The sequence below is a fragment of the Clupea harengus genome, chromosome 24, assembly GCF_900700415.2.
Source record: "Clupea harengus chromosome 24, Ch_v2.0.2, whole genome shotgun sequence".
Classification (NCBI taxonomy): Eukaryota; Metazoa; Chordata; class Actinopteri; order Clupeiformes; family Clupeidae; genus Clupea; species Clupea harengus.
The window spans coordinates 5,497,814-5,520,338 of NC_045175.1; the positions used below are offsets into that span (position 1 = coordinate 5,497,814).

Below are 22,525 nucleotides of genomic sequence, written 5' to 3' on the forward strand. Positions count from 1 at the left end.
CACAATTTTACTCAAGTAAATGAATGTCAGCCTGCCAGAGGTATTTTATCTGTAATTAAGACAGAAAAACACCGTTATTTTTATGGTGATTACCTGCTTGTGATATTATGGTATTTTCCCGTGAATTTGAACAACATTTTATATTTTCACAGTAAAATTGTGTGTTTTCTACTTATTATGACAGTAAAAAATAAAGTTATCTACTGTTTTTTGATTAAGGGTAATTCAATGTATTTTCTACGGTGAAATACTGTTTTAGATTTTACGGTCTTTTACTGTTGCTATTTGACAGTTTTTTACCGTAATTTCTACAATTTTTTCTTACAGTGAATGTATCGAATTATGTTGAGTTAAAAAAAAAAAAACCTTGACTTGACTATGTAGCATCACATAAAGCCCTTACACCAGTAATTAGCCTACATGAACTGATAGCCAAGTCTGTCAAGTGAAGGTCTCCCTCTCTCTCTGTTCAATTCAGTTAAAATAGACTTCCTTTATTGGCATGACCATAATGAACAGTATTGCCTTGCCAAAGCCAAAACACATCCAAATAGACTATATGGGGATAAAATAAATTCACTTTTGTCCCGCATGTAATCTTAATATCAAGGTAGATATACTTCCACTAACTTACCAATGCTAATCTTCCTTAAAAAAACAAAAAAGCCCCAGGCAGACTTGACTGATCTATTCAATGGCTAGAAAAAGATGCACATTAACGCAGGTAGAAAGCGACCGGTGTTTCACACTATGTGGCAGGACAGAAACCTTGTTGCTTGGGCCATATCTCTGCCACCAAGTGCTGTACTGCCTGTGAACCTGTGGACAATATGGGTGATACAAAAACAGACAAGAGTGACACAGGTGAGAACGGACACCTGCCTCATCTGAGGTTTGGGAAGCATAAAGGTCAAAGGTCATTCACTGCAATATACTCCAACTGCATTAGGCAAGCAGCATAACAAATTGTGAAAGTTTCTAGCTGGGACAAACTCACAGAGGACCATCACATAGTTTTAAAGACCTGTGTGTGCAAATATGCATCTAACATGGTACTACAACACATTTTGGTGTCACATAAATAGGGTAGGCATGTACTGCATGAGACAATGGATGCAAGCTTGTTCAGAGGCGCTGGGACACTGAATCACCTCATAATTGAGCAGACAGTGGATAAGGAAGATGATGGTTCCTTGCTGGGAGATGGGAAAGAGGAGCTCCACCCCTTTACTGCCTGACACCTTCAGAAATATCCAGGCGCATCCAATGATCACACACTGGGACATGATTTTGAACACGTGTCTGTAACATAGTGAAATGTACGTCTAGTATGAATCTATCTGTGTGTCTTAGTGTTAAGTGTTGAAATCCAGTATATCTCTCTCTGAGAGAGGACTTTTGGTAGATTGTCACCTCTGGTTGGAAGAGTTACATGTTCAAGACCAACAAAGTGAGTGTCCACACCACGCTGAGGCACACAGCAAAGCATCTAAGGTCAAATACACAAGGTATTACGACACACAAGAGCGTGCAAATCCATCCATCCACCCTACATCTACCCATCCTCCCACATTTGCCCTCGTACTCACACACACACACACACACAAAACCACAGTGTTACACACACACACTGGACACGTTTTAAAGGATGGGAATAACAACATGGCATCTAGTTTAACTTGTGTGGCCAGAACCAAATGTTGTATAAAATCATTTAGTGAACTGCGATTCCATCAGGATTTTATAATCAAACTGTCCAGGCAGCTTCACTGAAGTATTCAAAAACAATAATACTTTCTGAGGTCTAATCTATGTTGCTTGATATATGCAGTACAAACATTTAAAATATGTATTATGACACACAAGAAATCCATCCTCCATATTTTAATGTTCTATTTTTGTTTCAATACTCTTTTTTTATGTTTTGTAAGTCGCTTTTGAAAAAAGTGTCTGGCAAAAACTATGAAATGTACTTCACTTGTAACATTTGTAGTAAGACATTTTGACTTGGGGTATTTCTTTAAGTATTTGAACTCAATACTGGAAATCATATTACTGTTCCAATTCTCTTCTACTTAGAGTGTAGCTCACTTGAACCTTCTCTTTAGAAAGTTGTGTCTTTTCAAACACGTAGTTTCATAGCTAAGTCAATGGACCAGTGTGATGTGGAGGCATATAGTCCAGTGCCTAAGAACACAAGTAACTTTGTTTATTTGACCCATTACCATGGACAGAATATGACAAGAATGAAAGTTGAAAAACGGTTTTGCAAATAAAGGATAAAACAAACAGACATAAGCTGTCATCGTATCATCAAAATAATATTAATTTTGCACTTTTGTTATGAATTTCCAACAGTATTTTGAATTTCTACGCTGAGATGCTGGAAAACACAGACACATACACACACACACACATAAACACACACACACACACACACACACACATCCAAACATACATGAATAATTAAGTCTACATGTTATTCACTTGTTCTTACTGAAGTTATCTCACTTATATCATATGTCCTAATCCCCTCAAATACATTGTATGCACATACACACTTGCGCGCATGCACATATTCACACACACACAAGATCAGTATCTATGTTTGTAAAACACTGTCCCCTGTTGGTTGCTATCCTAAGGTGTATGGAGTTATGCAAGTTCAACATCAGCTGGAGTTTGCAGAGGCTTCAGTATTCACTGATGGCTTCGGCCACGTGCTCTTGGTGGGTTCCTGGAATGCTAGCACCATGAAACAGAAACAATGTTAAGTGTCAGTGTGGACAATGACATGCCTAAGTTGTTAAAGTAATATTCGTCAAACATGTCCATCTTTTCATCCAATTATCAGCCTAAGTATGTGAGGGACTTACATCAAGAGTGTCATAATCAGGTGATCTTGTTCTGAGATTCAGAGCTGTGTATGTATCATCAGGAGGGTCCATATCAGGCCTCTAGGGAAATATAAATAAAAGAGGACATGTGGTTTCATTATCATGTTCATGATAGATGAGGGAGTCTGAACAGAGGGCAACCATCTTCTATATTTATTTACCTAAACATCGGTCTGTTGTGTATGTCTAGTTTATACATTTAGAGAGATAGATGTCATATCAGGCCAAAAATAAGAAATAAAGCTGCATGGAACTTCAACATGAAACAGATTACATGGCAGAGAATAGTGTATGACAGTTTGTTATTATATCTGTTAAAGTTCACTGCATTGACCACTGACTAGTTCAACAAAGAATAGTTCAAAATAGGAAGACAGACACTATGTTGCAACACCTGGGAATGCACTCCGGAGTCTCTCACTGCTGTGTTTCTCCTACAAAAAGAAACAGATTGTGGCAGTTTTCCAATGAAGATTTATGTTCTTAGGTATTTCATGACTAAAGCCTGTATTTCATGACTAAAGCCTGTATTGTATTGTAGCCCTCGTTTTAAGGCTTAGATACTGAGAGTTAGTTATTTCTGTGGTTAATCTGCATGAAAAACTGCCAGTCAGATTTGTTTGAATTTATGAGGGTATTATAAATGTACTTAAATCAGAGTCTTTAGAACAAATGGACGACTGGAACACATGTCACACAAACTTTACATTTCATTTTTACATTTACAAACTTTACATTTCATTTTTACATTTACAAACTTTACATTTCATTTTTACATTTACAAACTTTACATTTCAAAAGCTGCAGCTGTTACTCACTTCTTGATCTGGAAAATAACAACAGCAATCAAGGCAGCAGCATCCAGGACAGCAAGAACACATCCTACTATAGCAATCAATGTCAGTCCATTTTGATCTGGTACACACACACACACACACACACACACACACACACACACACAAACACACAGCAACACAGTTTTTGGTGTAGTTATAGCATGCTACTTAAATGCTCATTCTCACTTCATTAAGTTAAATACGCATTTGTACTGACATGGCCCTAAAACGTTCTCAGCAAATCTGTAAAGAAATAATCTGAGTGAAGATGAGATGATACAATTTTTAATCAGTGACTGTAATTGCCATTATGTAACTCTGAATGTTATTCTGTAAGGAATAAGAGAGTTACATGGATATCAAGATTGTTATTTAAGCGCCTTAGTGGCAGTGATCTTTAGGAAATGCCTTGAATACCAGTGACTCACTAACTAGCTGCATACCTACAATGTTAAGGCACACATAGAGCCATGAGGTATGGTATTAGCATTGTCAGCTTTGTTAGGGTGACCAGATTTGAGTTTGTGAAAAAGAGGACACTTCGTCGCGGGGGAGGGGACGGGGTGTTTTGACATCTATGTCACATGCAGATGACCCCGCCCCTCCCCCACAACGAAAATTTGACATCTTTTTCACATGCAGATGTCATGTGCTGTTGTAAACAATGCAACTGGTGGGTAGTGGAGGTGGCAAGGTGCTCAGTGTTGCCAGATTGGAAATGGCGAAGTATCGTACCAAAGGCTCCAAATGATCGTATTTGGAGGATATATATCGTACGTCTGGCAACACTGAGGAGGCGGTCGACCAATGACAGTTCTCTCTCTCTACAGTCAGAGCTTGCGCAAGAAGGTGGAACGTAAGGGAGATACCTTTTCTAAAACTTGTAAGGGCGTAATAACTAGTTTGTGAAAGACCCAGAGAAACACAAATATCCGACAAAGGCAAAATCCCGGACGATTGTGGAATCCCTGCCGGACGCATTTTTTTTAGGTCTCGAAAAGAGGAGATGTCCGGGTAAAAGAGGACGTCTGGTCATCCTAGTTTTGTACTGATTAATGCTTTCTTCTAGTGATTGAGATGTGCGCTAACATTGTTTGTTTGATTCTGTTTATGTAGAACCACACACTCACACCCTCACTTACCTGTTCTTAATAATAAACGTCATTGAAGATATCATCTGTGCATTCTTACCGATGCACCACAGTGGCCACACCCTCCTTCCCAACCAGCTACAGTTACAGTTCAATGTATTAAGTTATTGAGCCCTCATTATAATTGGGGATTAGATCAACATCACATCACACCACCTCAGTGAGTAGGAAAAAAAGGTCAGATTTCAACATCACATCACACCCCCTCAATAAGTTTGATGATTGCATCTTTTCTCTGTTGTTCCTCAATTGCATATCACTTTGGAAAATAATGTGTCTGGTAAATGACTGAATGTAAATGTAAAATACACTGTTCTGTAAATGCTCGGGAGTTACCAACCAAAAGTGCTTGTCTCACATCCTTCAGAATAGGTGCAGATTCCTGGGGGACCAGTAGGTCCCTCCTGGCCAGGTGATCCACTAGTGCCAGGGGGTCCACTGGCTCCACGGGGTCCATCTTTTCCAGGGGGTCCACTCTCTCCACGGGTTCCTTGGGGTCCACTGGCTCCACTGGCTCCAACAGATCCTCTGGCTCCAGGGAATCCACTGGTTCCAGGGGGTCCACGAGGTCCAGGGGGTCCAGGGGGTCCAGGGGGTCCAGTTGTAATTTGTCCATCAGACACTTGAATCACACACACATGAAGCATGAATAGAAACAAAGACACAGATCTAGACATAATGTGAATCAGGATCATAGCCAGCTTTTACATAATATCTGAATAAGGACTGATTTTTATCTGGTGACATTCTTTCTTTTTCATGATGGAATCAAGGCAGTTTTTTTTTTCATCTTAATTTTCTCATGCACCTCATGCAATCATGTATTTTCTCACCTGAGGAACAAACCACCAGCATGGATACAAATAAATGTACTTTTCTGGTTGTATGGACCTGGAACATCTTGAACACAAAAAACAAGGCTCATTGTGCAAGCTCAAAGATCAGGATCATTGTACAATTACAAGATACATTAGAATGTCCTGGATTATTTTTTTTTTTTTACAATTCAGTATTTGGCAGAAGCCAATGGCAATTATCTTTGTCTTTGTCTTTCTTTTTTATCTGAAGGAATAATTGTTCAGTTCAGTAAAAACAGAAAAGTGTAGCTACACTGGTTAAATAAGTTATGCAACTATAAACAAACAGACACTAAGCCAGAGAGATCAGGTTATGAATATCAACTTATCTACAGCCAAGTTGAAACCCAGTGTAAAGCGTTCACATACATGTACCTCCCACATACTTCCTGAAACATGCAGACTTGCCAGCTGCAGTAAGTAGACATTACGTCAGGAAATATGGGAAATTAAACTTATTTAAATTAATCCAATAGTATGAGTAAAATTGGCAAACCTCTTTCACAGAAAACTGAGCTGGTACACAGAGTCATTCTGAACATCTGTTGCGAAAGCCACAGTGTACTTTTTACTGAAAACACTTTCACGCTGTATTGCATGTTTTTTCATGGATGGTAGGCTACTTGTAAAACTATGAGTATTGCATTTGTATTACAGTTTTGTATTTTTGACCTAAGTTTTGTTACATCTTTGAAAAACATCTTCTAAAACAAACAATGGAGTATTAATAATGTAACTTAAATGACACTCACCATTGTGTCAAAGAGCGTGTTGAATCGAGTGAATATAGGACCGTGAGATTGTTGCACGACTGATGTAGCCTTTGTAATTAACTTCCCCTTTCCTTTGCTGACGTAATGGAGGAGTTACAGCAATTTCAACACTCGGGTCTCAGTCTGGAAACTTCCTCAAAGTCATCTGTAATATTTTTCGTAATCAGAAGGGAGCTGAACCACACACTGACTTACTTATTCGGTTTAGACAAAGAGATCTAAAAATGCATATGGAGCCTTGGAGCCCCTAGGTTGGCCCAAACACACCACTATAATAAGCTGACCATAGAGGAGCAGACAGTGCCCATACAGAGCCCATACAACACCCACATCCATACAACCCTTAGTCTGCTTATGGCTGCAAGCTATTATGTGTTCCTGTGTATTAACTACATTTGTGAATATTCCATTTTTTATGTTTTGTAAGTTGGTTTGGACAAACGTCTGCTGAATACTCACTTGAACCCACCTTTTTTGATTGTACAGGGAGGGGCTGGACATCAACCATATTAACTCAAACTTAATTTACTGCAGTGGCAGCAATCCTTCAGTGGTCAGTTACCTTTACACCAATGTGGCATACAGTACAGCAGGCCTACTCATTCATTTTGGCTTGCGGGTAGCTTCCCAGTTCAGCACCACCGCCATGGTCAGCTTGGCCGGCAGTAAAACAGCGTTAGCTACATAGCATTCAAAGAGCTCTATTAGCATGTTCCTAGCCTAGCTGAACCAGACACATTTTCACTTCATGAGTGACATTTTGGAGGGAAATAGCAGCTAGATTAACTTTTAACTGGAGACTATGTTGTAACAAATTAACAATGTCAACAAAGGACCATGTACTATTAGCATGTATGTATAAGCAAGGTAGTTAGGAGAATAATCCAAGTATGGTAGTAGGTGACAAAGCTGTGGTGAAAAAGCAGGCAGCTTCACTGAAGTATTCAAAAACAATAAAACTATAAATTCCTCAATAATGCCTCATCAATCTATCTATCTATCTCTGTTGCTTGACATATGCAGTACAAACATATAAAATATGCAGGGAAATATACCGTACAAGTTCTACAATGCAGGTTTTAAATAGAAATAACACAGAAAATAATATATTGATAATAAATCATCCTAATGAAAACATCAATAAAAATAACTTTTGTCATGTCTCATCCTATCAGGATGCATACTAAAATCATCTATTGATTACACGTCTATTATGTGACAAATAAACCAATCCACACACACATGCACACAGACACGCACAATCAAACTTTCATGATTGATATGATTGCGCTGGAAGGGGTCTCAGGGACACCTTTAAATGTGAGAAAAATAGGGAGAAGGACCGCTGCAGGAGTGCTGCAGGGTTGGCCACAGGGAAGACATGGAGATTCATGGCGGTCATGGGATTCCTGGCGCCCTTCTTGGAGTTCAGAGAGATGTCGGGTAATTTCAGCGAGTCCCCCTCAAGCCAGTCATCACGGGTGGCTGAACTGCAGGACGGCCAGTCAGCCAGTCAGCCATCTGTGATGGCCAGCCTGATCCCCCTGCTTCCAGCCAACGTACAGAGCCAGTCTGACACCGTACAACCACCATCACCTCACCATACAACCACCACCCTATCCACACCGCAGGGCAGGCACGGGAGGAAGAGGGCACGGGTGGAAGAGGGCACGGGTGGAAGAGAGCCCGGGAGGAGAGGGCACAGGAGGATGGAGAGGTTCAACCCCCCACCAGCTGACGAGGACGAGCTATACTTTAGGAGCCTCATCGCTGCTATAAAAAGGTTGCCGCCCCCCCATAAGAGGGGGGAACTGAAATAAAAAAATTAAAAAATGACTCAATGGTAATGGAGGCTGAGAGGGAGGAGGAACTGCAGCATGATGCCTAGGCTTTGCCTGTTTTATTATAATAAATAGTTTGTGTTATAAATACAATGTCTCCCCCTTGGTTTCCTAAAGCAATACTGCTTAAGCCTACTAAAAATAATAAATCAGTTCACCGTAGGCTGGTTATTGCTGTAAGGGCTATCTAGCATGGGTTGCTGTATACTATATAATACTGTATAGTGTTGTCATTAAACGTTTTTGTTTTTTGGTAAAACATAATTCGATACATTGGCTACATGCAATGTACACACGCGCGCTCAATGATTCACCGTGAGTTTTCGTCTTGAAATAGCCAAGGAGGCTAGATTTAAAAAAAAAAAAAAGGAGCTTTCCATTTGGGTGCGGGCGTCCATAGACATATATATGTCTATGCGCGCGCCTTCCAACTTTGTACACTGTGCAGCGCTTGATTACTCCCCCCTCCTTCGACCACTGCAAGTCAAGTTCCACTCAGTTACACAGCCTGTTGTTTTGCTATAAATACTTCTGTTTTCGGAGAGAAAATACTCGGGTATATACTTACAATATGCGGTTATACGCTTAGTGATAGGACCTAACGACGCCATTGATCTGGGCTGATGAATCCTTATCATGGCCGGTTTCTAGGTTTTTGTGGATATATATGTACAGTGTTTGTATAGAAGATAGCAAATACTAAATAAAATATGTGAACGCATACTTTTCTGTGTTTGATTTTATGTGAAAAAATAACATATAAAAACATATATATTAATTGTACTACGGATAAACTGAACTCAAACCAAGATGAAGTATAACATTCTGAACTACCGGTTATGAAGCTTAAAATGTAAAAAATCTTAGTTGTATGGCACAATTGATTTAGAATAGCCTAGATTTTAGATATTGGTTAGATAATTTATAAATGGTGAACTTCATTTACAACCTGTTTATTCGTATCTAGTTTATCTTGCATCTTAACAAGTTCAAGAATGGTCCGTTCAAGCAACAGACTTCAAAGTATCCCAGTTTATGTCATAATGGTAAGGATGTCATAATGGTAAAGACAGAATAATGCTCACGTCACCCTTGGTGAAAATTCTATTTCACATCACTTGCTGCAACATCTCATTTAGGACACACACGCTTGCTTTTCAGTAGATGGTTTGTTTGGGGGTTTTTCAACTAGTTTTACATTGACGTCTAAATTTGATATTATTTGTGATATTAGTATTATTTCAGCCTTTTTTCATCACCACGTTGAAATATAGCTCCTTTCAATCGGTTAGACATTTTGAGATAAAATGGATTTCCAAAGCCTTCAAGAGAAGTTAAATAAACTCCAAGCTGAAAACAGGGAGATGAAAAACATGATGCAGCAGCTCCTGAGTGAAAGACATAAGTGGAATCAGAACACCGGCACCGAGGCCTGCACCGAGGCATGTGTGAGTTCCCTGAAAAATCTAGTGGAGTTGTTACATATTTTTGGATAAACTTAAATACATTTAATTTCCCAGGTTTCCTGGGGCCTATAAGAAATTATTAAAATGAAAAAGAAGCTATAATAGCCATAATATCCTAAATAATTGTTCTAATAATGCACTTGGCCCCTATAAAGTGACCTTTTTTTCCAGCTCAAAGTTGAAAGGGTAAAGGTCAAATTTGAACTGGTGGACTTTGGGCTGTGGCAGGTTTATTGTTACCATGGTTACATCTTTGGCCCAATCTGGCTGTCAATCAAAATTGTGGGTTAGTGGTTACCATAGAAACGTATGATAGGGTTCCCTGGAGTCTATGAGAAACTACATAGTGAGACTGAAACTGTTAATAGTAGCTGTTGTAATACCCTCTACAAAGTGACCTTTTCCGGGTCAAAGTTGAAAAGGTCACCTTTATGTGAGGATTTGATAATTGACCTTTGGGGTGTTGTTTCTGGTTACCATGGTTATAGCTTTAGTCCAATGTGGCTTTCAATCACAAGGGTTTGTCAAATTATAAAACTTATAAAATACTGTTACTGAGTAATTTAAAGATTAGTAAACTACACACGTAATAGACATGCACTCATAGTGAGGATGCCTATTAAGTATATTTTTGCTCTTAAAGCAAAAGTACATAAAGTACAGAAAGTTGTACTGTACTGCTGTACTCTGGTAGGAGGTGGTTGTGTGACTGTTACAAGGCGTAGGCGGAATCCATGTTTGATGACATGTTCCCTTCTCCATCTCTGCAGTCTCAGCATCAGCTGCTTCATCTCCATCCTCATCTTCTGTCCGTGCCCCCACCAGACCGCAATCCCACGATGCCTTGCAGCACACTCGTGCGCCGCATGAAGAAGGCCTTCATGGCCAGTGTGGCATCTGGCCAGCAGGAGATGCTGCCCCCCATACCCCCTGCAGCCCCACAGCAGCAGCAGAAGCAGCCGCAGCACCTCGGAACCACCTGCTCCTCCTTCTCCTGCTCCTCCTTGCCTGAGGTTGTGCAGGGCGACCCGACCCTGCTGCAACTGTTGTTACGCGAGGGAGTATCTTTAATTCCAAAACCTGGTGCCCCGCGTCTCAGAGGCAGGAAAAACTTGACAGGTCATGCCCATCTACTGGAGCCACTCCCCCACAAAACAGCTCCTGGTGGTGTTGCCAGCGGCAGCAGCATTTCCATTTCCCGGCCTCTTCCGACCACCCCTGCCCCCCCACAGACAACAAATAGCGGACAGTTACGCAGTAGACTGCCCCGCCTCAAGAAGACAACATCACTTTTTATAGCTACTGCTGTGAAAGGTGGGTAGTGAAGAATGTTATACACATACTCAAATGCCCTCCACACAAACAGATTGTCGCATAGGCTTGCTTGGTCCTAACCCATGAAATAAATCTACACACTGACAGGCCAGAAGTAATAAACACATACAGATTTACTAAATAGGAAGGACATATTTTAATGTTTTGTGATATAAATATGGTCATAACATATTTCAGCCTACTTAAACTTACCATCAGGACAGTTAAAAACAACACAGTCTGACCAGGCAGTGTAGACAGGACGTCAAACAGACAAATGTGACCTTTGACCTCGCAGAGCAAAAGTCCGTTGAGGCCCTGTCAGGGAGGAATGAGGTAGCGAGGGAGCTGAAGGAGGTGGAAGTGAGAGAGACGAGGGAGAGCCAGAAGGCCAAGGAGCTCCCAGAGCTGGCCAAACTACCCCCCCTGCCCTGCCCAGAGCAGGCCCTCCTGCAGGCCTTCAGGTTGCTCAGCGTCGATGACTGGTAGGAGTTTAGATAAGACAAGCTATACTAGGCTACCATATTTACTTTAGACCAAATATGGGTTTTAGCTAAGATAGGCTAGGCTACACTAACGTATTTGCTTTAGAGTCTAAATACGTAAGTGTAGGCTAGCCTATCTTAGCTAAAACCCATAGTTGGTCTAAACTTTAGGCTATGCTAAAACAGCTATCTTTAATGAGTATTGGCCTTTACATTTTGGGCCGTAGCTCTAGATAGACTACCCAAGTCCATTCATCCCAATGTTCTTCTGAGTTGACTGGTTTTTGGTGTTGCAGGGAGAAGAAGATCGAGGCCCTGACCTCCATCAGGTCTCTGTCTCAGCACCATGCTGAGCTGCTGCTGCCGAGGCTGCATGACCTGTGTCTGGCTGTCACTCAAGAGGTCAGAGGCTCCCTGCTGGAATAAATTCTAGACCCGCATGCTGTATATTGCTGTGTTTCAGACAGGAGAAACTGTGTGGTCTTAATGTTGCTTTATAGGGTTCAATGAGTTCAGACTTCCCAATGCCTCATTTAGCTTTGTGAACAGCACAAGAACAGAGCTGTAACTAACTTATGTTTATTGCGTTCTCAAAGGTGAAGAACCTGCGCTCCATGGTGTCCCGCACTGCCATGGTGACCATGGCCAACCTGTACGCTCATCTGGGGCGGGCTATGGATGCGGAGGCAGAGGGAACTGCCCGGGCACTGCTGCAGAAGGCAGGAGAGGCCAGCGGCTTCATCAGGGATGATGTGGAGCTGGCGCTGGGGTACATGGTGGTTCACGTAACACCCTCACGCAGCATGAACGCCCTCATCAACACAGGAGTCAGGTGAGAAGTAGAGATAGATATTTGTTTCATCTGTCACCCCTTTTTGTTACTTTTTTACCTGAATCGCTGTCCTTCTCTCCAGCTTCCCTCCTTGTTTACCGGTTCTCTGTCCTTGTTTACTGGTTCTCAAGAGGTTCTTTGTCTTACCTGTCTCTCTGGATGTCTGTCTCACCTGTTTCCCTGTCTCACCTTGTTCACCTTGTTCTGTGGTTATCTGTCTTATCCATTCTCTGTCTCCATGTTTCTGTTGTTTTATCTGATTGGTTCTCTGCTTTTCAGGCACCGTAACACAGCCGTGAGGAAGAGTGCTGCTCAGCACCTGGAGAGACTGGTGAAGGTCATGGGATCGTCCCGCCTCCTGTCTGGGAAAAAGGACCTGACTGAACGCTTCATCCATGCCATCTGCTGCCTGGCCGTTGACTGTGCACTGGAAGTCAGGTGAGAGCACTACTTCCTTTTTCTAAATAACAAACCAATCAGCTCTTTGAATTAAAAATATGATTGATATACTGTATATATATATATATATATATATATATACTGTATATATATATGTATATATGTATATATATATGTGTGTGTGTGTTCTATCATGAGGTGGTATCCCAACCTCATCTACTGTCATACAGCAAAAGTGAATGGAATTATCGGTCACTGTTGTCAAAAAAATTGTGAAGAATCACTGAAAGATACAATATCCTGCAAATACTGTACATTTTGCTCCATGTCCTCATTAAAAATGAGTGAGTGTTGATGTCCTTATGGTAAATTAATGAGTGAATGTTGATGTCCTCACTGTAAATGAAAGGGGGATGTTGTGCTTTGTGTCTGAAACAGGACCCATGCCCGTAACACTCTGGCCTTTCTGGCCTCCCACCCCAACCTCATCAAGATGGTGGAGAGGTTCGTCCCACAGAGAGACCACATCACCATCAAGGACATTATCAACAAATGCCAGTGCAGGTAGGTTTGATACATCAGTGGATACCACAAACTCTAAATACTTTTACATTCAGCCATCTGTGTGAAAAATGAACAATCTCTACTTATTATTGTTTAACCTGAAAACATACTGGGGAAAATATCTCGGTTATATGTTTTTTTTTGCAGAAATGTGTGAATGTGAGAAGTGAGTGAACATCAGGGCCAGACGAATGACATAACTGATGATGGACTACAAAGAAAGTTGTCAAAGAAAAAAAGGATTATACACTTCACTATCATCTGTATAGATGTGTGCAGGGACTGAATCTCCACCTTCTACAAATACCCATATTTTTAACTTTTCACATACTTATACATTTCCTTTTTCACAAACAATGTGTTTGTCTCTATTGTCTTACCATTGCTAAAAACAATAAAACACTTTGTAACAATGAACTCTACACTACACAATGCAGATAAATATATATAGAATCTGTATGATGGCAGGTGATTGGTTTAAGCAGTCACATGGTAAGTAAGTTCCTGAGGTGTCCAAATCTGTGTGTGTGTTCGTGCATGCGTACCAAATCTTAGAGCAACAGAGAAAATAACTAGTGGGATAACATATGTACCTTTAATTGAATGGTTTTATAAAAACTAATTGGCTTCACAAATTACTTTAATAAAGCTGAATAATGTGCCTTTAAGACTTAGAAGTGTTAATGACAAAATATGATATGATTTTGAGGTAATGTGTTTTATGATGGCATATATCTACTGGCACAAATGTTACTTTATTTGTTTAACTTACAACAAAAACTAGCTCAGAATGTGATGGTATATTTATGGCATGGTCTTTCTATGGTAAGGTTGTGGTTTGGTCTTTTTCTGAGAAAACGAAATATTCATGCCTTGTGAATATCAAATGAAAATGACTGTCGGGAGCCATGTGATTAGAACACTGCATAGACTTGCAAGTTCTTTTGGCAGAGAGCCAACATGAAACCAGCTTTGCATGGGGTGTGACTTGAGTTCCTCCTACACTACCATTATTTGGATTCACACACTGGTGTTTCTAAATCTAATACATTAACTGTAGATGAGTGTACCCTACCCTAAATCTAAAACATTAACTGTAGCTGAGTGTACCCTACCCTTGCTGTTTTTCCTTCAGGACATGCAAATCTAGTTGCTGTATATCTTCACTGTCTCCATTATATGGATTTGCACACTGATGTTCCTAAATGTCTTTACTTAGTATGTAACATATTAATAATTGTAGCCTAGCCTTGATGTTATTGTAAGGTAACATATAGTGTTATTTTAAACAGGAATATATGCTTTGTTTCTGAAACATTGTGCCATCATGAAAAAAATCTCTGGTATCTTGTATAACACATTTGTCTCCAATGACACTATTTTTAAAAACCATTCAGTCCAGTTGATCAACATGATATCGGTTGAGGACTGAGCACTTCTCACAAATCTTTGTTTGTGTCTAGCTACTGGTTACTGGAATACAGAACGTGGGTTTTTACCTTTTTTTATAATGTGCAGATATTCTGAACGGACACAGGATCAGAAGTGATTAATAAGAACAGAATGAATAAATACCGATCGTACCATATTGAGGCCTACATGTATAATGTCCTTAAAGTTTGTTTTTACATTAAACACCCATGAGTGATTACATGAACATTGTCACTGTTCTCGAATAAATCACCAAAGTTCACAAACAAATTCAATTCAAGTGAATGAGTGGTGGCTTGCATCTGTAGCTAAACCTCTGAAGCTAACTGGACAAAAGCTGAACCTATTACCATCTCACCGCAAACACACACATTCCCAGCTTCAGATTTTTTATTTAAATTGTATTTATTTCAGTCTATAGTACATCTTATCTTAGCAGACTGCCTTAGCTCCAGAGGCCTCGATGAGTGACAGCCTCAGCTCTAGTTGGAGGCGACGGTCTGGTCGATCCAGCGGCGCAGGTAGGACACACGCGCGTAGACAGCGGGGGTGCGCACGTTGCAGTTGCTGGTGCCCCAGGACACGATGCCAACCTGGGACCACACGCCAGAGCTCTCACACACCAGGGGGCCGCCAGAGTCTCCCTGAGGAGAGAAGACATGGGGGGTGGGGGGTATATGATCAGCTTGAGACATAATGGTCAATGGGCTGATATAATTAATGTTGTATAAATTGTATGAATTATAAACTAACTACATTTAAGCAATAAAAGGTGCCTGCATACTGATATTAGACAACTCTCTGACTTGAAAGTAGCCATTAACAGTTTCCTAAATTGTGTGCATCAACACAATTGTGTCAACCTAGTTAGCAGCCTATTATAGTAAATATTATATTTTTTACTATTACTTGTATAATTAACTAGCCAGCTAGAAAGCTAAACCTGACAAACGTATTAATTATATTATGTATATTATGCTATATGTTGTGTGTGTGCTTCAGAGTATGTTCCTTGTTTACCAGCATGTGTTTGAATGTGTCTGCATCAGCATGTGTGTGTGTGTGTGTGTGTTCTTGGGTGTGTGTGTGTGTGTACTTGGGTGTGTGTGTGTGTTCTGTTCTCACCTGGCAGGAGGAGACTCCTGAAGCTCCAGCGCAGATCATGGCGTCGGTGATTCTGCTGCTGCCCCAGTGCTGCCTGCACTGAGCAGGGCTGAGCAGAGGCAGGGCTGTCTGCTGCAGGACACGAGGGCTCGCTGGGAGAGAGAGACACCATGACTGATGACTGATTTATTCAGGGATGACAAAAGCTTTGTGTGTGTGTGTGTGTACAGGACACTCAGGTGATGCCAGTCTTGCCCCAGCTGGTGGTGACGTACAGTGTGTATGTGTGTGTGTGTGTGAGTATATGCTCATGTGTGTGTGTGGTCACTCACAGGTGCTGCCGGTCTTGCCCCAGCCGGTGGTGACGCAGCGAGTGCCGGAGGGGAAGCTGGTGCTGGAGCCGGCCATGCACACGGGGGACACGCGGGGGGTCATCTGGGCGGGGCTGGCCAGCTTCAGCAGGGTGATGTCATTGTTGAAGTTGTTTGAGTTGTAGTAGGGGTGGGAGATGACCTGTGCAAGAGAGAGAGAGACAACGCTGAGTGGTCCTCAAAGTAATAGTAACAGTAATGACAACCGCTACAGTAACAAAGTAATAGTAACAACGGTTACAGTAACAAGGTAATAGTATCAGTAATAGTAAGGGACTTAGAAAGGGTACAAGACATGTAGGAAAACAGACAGATTATTGTTGTAAGGGTGGGATATAAACCTGAAGCAGAGACAGACAGACCGCACTAAAATAGCTTAGAAATGGTGCGAGACATATTGATAAAGGGACAGAAGAAACAGAGAACACTAAAATGGCCGCAGCAGAGGGAGAAATGCAGACTGTTGTGTGAAGTGCTTGATGCTGAGGCCAGGCAGCTCACCACACGACAGATACCCAAGATAAGCCCGCTGGTACGGACTGGTGTCTTACCCTGGAGATGGTCTTGACCTGGGCAGGCTCAGCTGAGGAGCCACGGTCGTGATCGCCGAGGACAACGCGGTGGCTTCTGGCACTGGAGTCACACAGAGAGCAAAGAGTATGTCATTGAATAAAGGATAAAGTGGATGGGGGCCTTTTAGGTGACGTTTAGCACTGGGTGAGATTCACTGGATCAAGGTGCACACCTGGGGAGATTGCTTGCATACACACACATACTCACACAAGCATACACACAAACACTCTCTCGCTCTCTCACACACACACACACACAAGGCACTTCCTACACCAACCTACACACACACATATACACTGACAAATGACACATTGAGATATACACACACACACACACACACACACACACAAGCACACACACTCACACATTCCTTTACCTGACGCGGCAGTGGGCAGCAGTGAGGACCCAGTACTGGTTGATCAGAGAACCTCCACAGAAGTGGAACCCATTAGATTGCTAGAGAGAAGTGAGTGTGTGTGTGTGTGTGTATGAGAGAAAGAGAAAAGAAGAGAATGAGTAAGAGAGAGCTCAATATTTAAAATATTTATTTTAAAATTAAATTAAAATAAAAAATGGATACAAATCCTGTATTACCAGGGCTACAATGGCATACTCAGATTGGCAGGTTTGGGGCATAACCATAAACAAAAAGCAGCCTGATACACCGAGGAATAGACAAAACAAATAAAAGCCGACCAGACAGTGGCGTACCTGCAGAGACACCTGCCAGGGCCAGGAGCCGGAGACGGCGTTCTCTCCGTTGACGATCTTGTTGTAGCCGCTCACCTGGGGCTTGATGGCGGGAGCTCCACAGCCTTGGGGTCAGCGGAGCACACAGAGGGCAATGGGGTCGGAGAATGAACAAGTGGAGGACAGAGAGCATACAACATGCAGTTACAGCACAGAGCCAGTGACCAGTGAGAAAGATTAGAGTCAATAACACCAAAATCGAGAATTTATTAGTCATCATGATGAACAAGGTTTTTAGGGAAATGTTTCAAGCTTGAAGAACAATGCAAGAATTCTTCATATACATTGACATGTTTTTTTTTGGCCATTACAGCCCAGGACACATCCATTTGTATCTTAAAGTGCAAGGGATAGTGTGTGAACATGATTTAATCACTATGAAGTCACGAGTAGTTCACATTAACAAAGCTTTACAATAAATGGATTTTAAAAAAAAACAAGCGGTGTGCAGAGAAATAATACTAAAACCTCACTCACCCAGGGCAGACACCACAAGGGCGAAACAGCTGACGATCCAAAGCATGGCCATTGTACTGTATCCACAGACGCACACATGCATACTCTTATACCCCAGCCAGAGAGGGGGGGCTGATGGGGCACTGGCTGATACGGGGTGGGAAAGTAGCAAGATGCTGTCTGCTACCAGGTGTTTCTATCCCACCACGAGAGCATATTTTTCACCGCTAGATATGGAGACTGTCAGGCCTGGCCACAGCATTACGTAAACGAGGGCCGTGTTTTAAATGCATGGCTAACTGTGCTGCTGTCTTTACACGAAGGTAAATGTGGCCTTGGCGAAATGTGCATGATCAGCAAAAGACTGTCGCTAGGCGAGGCAGCTGGAGGGCCTCTTTTAAAAGTCCTTTTAGATATGGGTCCTGGAATGTTGCGTAATTTAAACAGAAATCAGTTGCTGAGTGTCAAACCAGCCAAGTTACTGTAACAATATCACTGAATCCATGGCCTTCAGACATGAAAATCACATGTGGTAACTAGAGTTTAAGTGCATGTTTGCATGGACTCAGCAATAATGTAGTTGGCTTCAACATACAAATCAGGTTAAAAGAAACGTCAAGGAATCTATGTAAACATCTATAATATACATTAAGGAATTCTACATGACTGCAGACAAAGAAATTAGCAAGTCATTCAAATTTTTCTGGAATATCTTTTTCAAGTTACGAGCATTGCATACTAATGTATGAAAACAGTCATAACAAACAGCATTATTAACTTGGCTCTAGTTCTTGTCTGCCAGTGTAAAAAAAAATGTCCCCCAAACTGCTCTTTGAGACAGCAGTGCTGTTTGTGTTCAGCCTGGTGAGGTGCCGAGGGGTAGTCCCAGGCTGTGGACACTGTCAGTAATGTTAGAGATAGGGTGACTCCATCTTGTGTTAAACCTGGTGATGAGCCAAGGGGGAGTCCCAGGCCGTAGACACTGTCAGTAATGTTAGAGATAGGGTGACTCCATCTTGTGTTAAACCTGGTGATGTGCCAAGGGGTAGACCCAGGCTGTGGACACTGTCACTGATGTTAAAGATAGGGTGACTCCATCTTGTCTATTAACGCCCGAAACCTATGAACAGCCTCACGCAGGTACATGTTACTTAATATTGATTTCTATATCAACCAGGATAACAGATTTTAAACACCATACGCTCCTACCCAAAGGGGGTATTTAACTTGTATGTGTGCAAAAAATTGCAGTACAGCGTTATTTAGTGTACTAGACAGCGATTTATTTCTGTGTGTACAAACCCTCATGGAACGAACTGAACGAATTCGATTTCGCAACGAGAATTTGTGAGGGTCATAGAGCTTTCCATAGACATATATACAGAAAGGCTGTTAATGGGTTCCACCTCCTGTATCAGCTAATTTTGCGTGTCGGTCTACACAACGGAAAAAAACTGAAAACACGTTTCAGTTGAAAACCAAACAAGTTACCAGTCCTAATCTAGACACCCACCTCTACTGAAATATGTAAGATTGATTGATTAAAGAGTTTTCGATATATAAATGTTTTTAATAGCTGGGGCGTTAATAGGCGCCTTTACGATAGAGTATCTAAGATCACCATTCAATTGGCAGCTTTCACATTGACTACTGGTTGTTTTTCATATCAGCATTCTTTACACACACATAGGTAAGGTGCATACAGTAGGCAGCTGCTAGCTTGTGATGAACTCACGTGTAAATATTATGCACTCATGAATATGAACTCCTGAATATGAACTCTTTCTTACGAAGTTGCACAAGCACCCTGAGGGTTTCTACCTTTTCCCATTATAATTTTAAGAGTTAAATCGAGGAGACTATAACATCAGCTAGATAACCAGCTATCATTTCATGCAAATTGAACTCTTCCGATTAACTCGTAAGGTTATTAAGTGTCCTTAGCTAGCTAATTAGCTAACGTAGCAACAGGATAACCATTGCAACCAGGAAACACAACGTACCTACAATTTAAGTTTAATTTCTCAAAATCAGCTCACCAATAAAAAGCAGTCTTGGGTTCCAAGTGATCACAACCACTTGAATGATGTTAAATGGCTTCACATAGACATAAAACAATCCCAAGAGAAATAATGGGAAATCAACAGAGCTGCCGCTGTAAATTAAAAACCAAATTTATTCTTGAGGTTCCAAACATGTTCAAAGCTTGAAGCATACCTTTTAACTCTGGCATTGGTCTCCCATTATTAATCATTTCACGTTTGGACTGAAAGTCCAGTTTTGAGAACTGCTTCAGCTTCGCAATAAAATCTTCCATTTTCGCCGTCAAGTAGAAGTGTAGAAGAAGAGCAACGTTTCCCAGGATAACCCCGACAGGTGCACTCTCGCACGCCCCCTTCATTGAGGCAGAGGTACTGTGTGCCTCACCTACATGATTTTTCAATGCGTTTTGAGCTCAGCATGCGCAAAACCCAGTTTGGAGCGATTGCGCAATCCTAGGTGAGGCTGTCGCTACACGATGGTAGTCCTTTGGGGGATAGTAGTCCCTCACATTGCGCATGCGTTATTTTGCGACACTGTCGACTGCTGTCGACAGCGAAGCCGCGCGCGCATGCGTCACAACGACAGATCCGTTTTAAGTCTCTCCCCAGTTTCGTTTCATATGTTGACGTAGAGCCTTATGCTGTTAGCCGTTTACAACATAATTAAATATAACATTAAATATACCCACATTATGCGTTAAGACAAGCCCCATATGTTGACGTTTAAACCGTTTACAACATTATAAAATATTACGTTAAATAAACCTACATTATGCGTTAAGACAAGCCAGATATGTTGATGTTGAGCCTTATGCCGTAAACAGTTTGTGTCTGAGCATGCGCAATGTGAGGGACTACTATCCCCCAAAGGACTACCATTGTGTAGCGACACTCACTAGCTCCCATAGACAATACATGGTGCCTAACCTGACCGCACGTCCCTTGTTTTCTCCCGTCTATTTGAATAGGACATGCGCAAATTCAGCGAATTCAGCGATTTTGATTATAAAAATGCTCGAAATGATTGGAATCATGCAGAAATTACACCTATACCACAGATTAGTAGAGAAATATCAATATTGATTTTATTTTATTATTTATTTTTTTTTTTTTTTACTTTTCAAGTACGTCCCTGCTAGTAGCTGTAAGCATAACGCTAAAAACAAACAGCTTGGAAGTCACCGAGGCCTCTCCCATAACTCTCCCTCCCGATGTGTACACTTCATGGAACAAATACCCCCAAAAAAGTGACAGGAATTTAACTGAGATCATTAAGATAATTAGAGGCACTCTTAAATCACTTAAAAACACTTAAAAATCATCTTAAAAACTCGCTTGCTTTAACTAACACCTGCTTTAAGAGCAGTATACACCTGGTGTATTCAAATTATAAAGCTGGAGTGGGAACCCTGCTCTAGTTATGTCCACTGATAATCGATGGCTGTTTGTGAATGGACAAAAACAAATACTATCAATCCTCAGGGTACTGTAATCTCTCTTCTCTTGATCCAACTACTTCTTTGCCTGCAATTCACTACCAAACTGAAAAGAAATGGTAGATAAAAATAAAACTGGCTTAACCAAACTATCTCCTCCCTGTCTTCTTAGTTGTCAACTACTGTTTTTACCGACAAGCTGTATCATAAGGTTCTGAGTTTTGCACCAGAGAATACTTCTTCCAAGCTTTTTAATCAATCATGGTGTATTTTTGTATGTTGGTTTATTTACATGTGTGTTCATATGTGACCATACTGGGAAGGCTGGTGCCAACTACTCTGTTTTCTTAACAGCAGGCGGGTTTGAGCCAGAACCATGACGGAACCACACCGGATAAGGAGTCCGCTGCTTCATCGAGACATTTCAGAAGGCGTAAAAAATGCTGCTATGCACATTTACATTTTTTTTGCTTAAAGTTTACATTGGTTTGTTTGTTTGTTTGTTTGTGCCGTGTTTGTTAACTTGCTACCCTTTCCCCTCCCCTTTATGGAGTGGACTTGTCAATGCAAGAGGTTGGGTGAGAATGAGAAGATTAATATCAATTTAAATTTAAATAAAATAAATACGTTAAATTGAATACTGTATCTGTAAAACCAGGGGTCCATAGAGCCACTGTATGCTTATTGCACACTGGACCCTTACGCTCATCCCTGAGTTCTATGGAGAGATGTGATTTTGTGATGAGATTTTTTTTATGTGGTTACACTCCAGCTTCATATAGCAGTGGGGTCGAAGGTCATCACATTGGACATATGTTTTGATATCTGCTTTTTCCACATGATGTGCCATGCTGAAGGTCTTTGGGGCGGTACTGAATGTTAAGTGTAGAAGTGAAGTGTAGACACTGTCTATCTAAAAAAAAGAGAGCTGGGGAGAAAGAGTGGTG

At 41.2% G+C, this 22,525-nt stretch overlaps 3 protein-coding genes across 3 annotated transcripts; 1 reads left to right on the forward strand and 2 right to left on the reverse strand.

Moving 5' to 3' along the window:
- Positions 1-2,606: 2,606 nt before the first annotated feature.
- Positions 2,607-6,532, reverse strand: LOC105890558 (collagen alpha-1(XII) chain-like). Its single transcript, XM_031562213.2, has 7 exons — positions 6,494-6,532; positions 5,718-5,784; positions 5,225-5,506; positions 3,716-3,812; positions 3,292-3,331; positions 2,877-2,957; positions 2,607-2,745 (listed from the first exon to the last, which is right to left on the reverse strand). Exons 1-7 carry the CDS (start codon positions 6,494-6,496, stop codon positions 2,701-2,703), a joined length of 615 nt encoding a protein of 204 aa, XP_031418073.1. The 5' UTR covers positions 6,497-6,532; the 3' UTR covers positions 2,607-2,700.
- Positions 6,533-12,132: 5,600 nt separating this feature from the next.
- On the forward strand, positions 12,133-13,572 carry LOC105890556 (TOG array regulator of axonemal microtubules protein 1-like). Its single transcript, XM_031561761.2, has 3 exons — positions 12,133-12,890; positions 13,290-13,415; positions 13,563-13,572. The coding sequence occupies exons 1-3, from the start codon at positions 12,691-12,693 to the stop codon at positions 13,570-13,572; spliced, it is 336 nt and encodes a 111-aa protein (XP_031417621.2). The 5' UTR covers positions 12,133-12,690.
- A 1,649-nt stretch (positions 13,573-15,221) lies between these two features.
- LOC105890555 (chymotrypsin-like protease CTRL-1) lies at positions 15,222-18,201 on the reverse strand. The gene is made up of 7 exons (XM_031562141.2): positions 18,122-18,201; positions 17,606-17,709; positions 17,271-17,350; positions 16,873-16,954; positions 16,283-16,463; positions 15,972-16,102; positions 15,222-15,490 (listed from the first exon to the last, which is right to left on the reverse strand). The coding sequence occupies exons 1-7, from the start codon at positions 18,171-18,173 to the stop codon at positions 15,329-15,331; spliced, it is 792 nt and encodes a 263-aa protein (XP_031418001.1). The 5' UTR covers positions 18,174-18,201; the 3' UTR covers positions 15,222-15,328.
- Between the last annotated feature and the right edge of the window lie 4,324 nt (positions 18,202-22,525).

What these genes read in the sequence shown, in the direction of transcription:
- LOC105890558 (XM_031562213.2), bottom strand. An exon ending in ACTCCGGAGTGCATTCCCAG is followed by an intron (nt 2,958 to 3,291) that starts GTGTTGCAACAT and finishes ATATTTCCCTAG; the next exon opens with AGGCCTGATATGGACCCTCC. An exon ending in CTGATTATGACACTCTTGAT is followed by an intron (nt 2,746 to 2,876) that starts GTAAGTCCCTCA and finishes TCATGGTGCTAG; the next exon opens with CATTCCAGGAACCCACCAAG.
- LOC105890555 (XM_031562141.2), bottom strand. Translation starts at nt 18,173, where the DNA reads ATGGCCATGCTTTGGATCGTCAGCTGTTTCGCCCTTGTGGTGTCTGCC. An exon ending in CCTTGTGGTGTCTGCCCTGG is followed by an intron (nt 17,710 to 18,121) that starts GTGAGTGAGGTT and finishes GCTGACCCCAAG; the next exon opens with GCTGTGGAGCTCCCGCCATC. An exon ending in GCTGCCCACTGCCGCGTCAG is followed by an intron (nt 16,955 to 17,270) that starts GTAAAGGAATGT and finishes GTGTGACTCCAG; the next exon opens with TGCCAGAAGCCACCGCGTTG.
- LOC105890556 (XM_031561761.2), top strand. Translation starts at nt 12,691, where the DNA reads ATGTTTCTGTTGTTTTATCTGATTGGTTCTCTGCTTTTCAGGCACCGT. An exon ending in GACTGTGCACTGGAAGTCAG is followed by an intron (nt 12,891 to 13,289) that starts GTGAGAGCACTA and finishes TGTCTGAAACAG; the next exon opens with GACCCATGCCCGTAACACTC.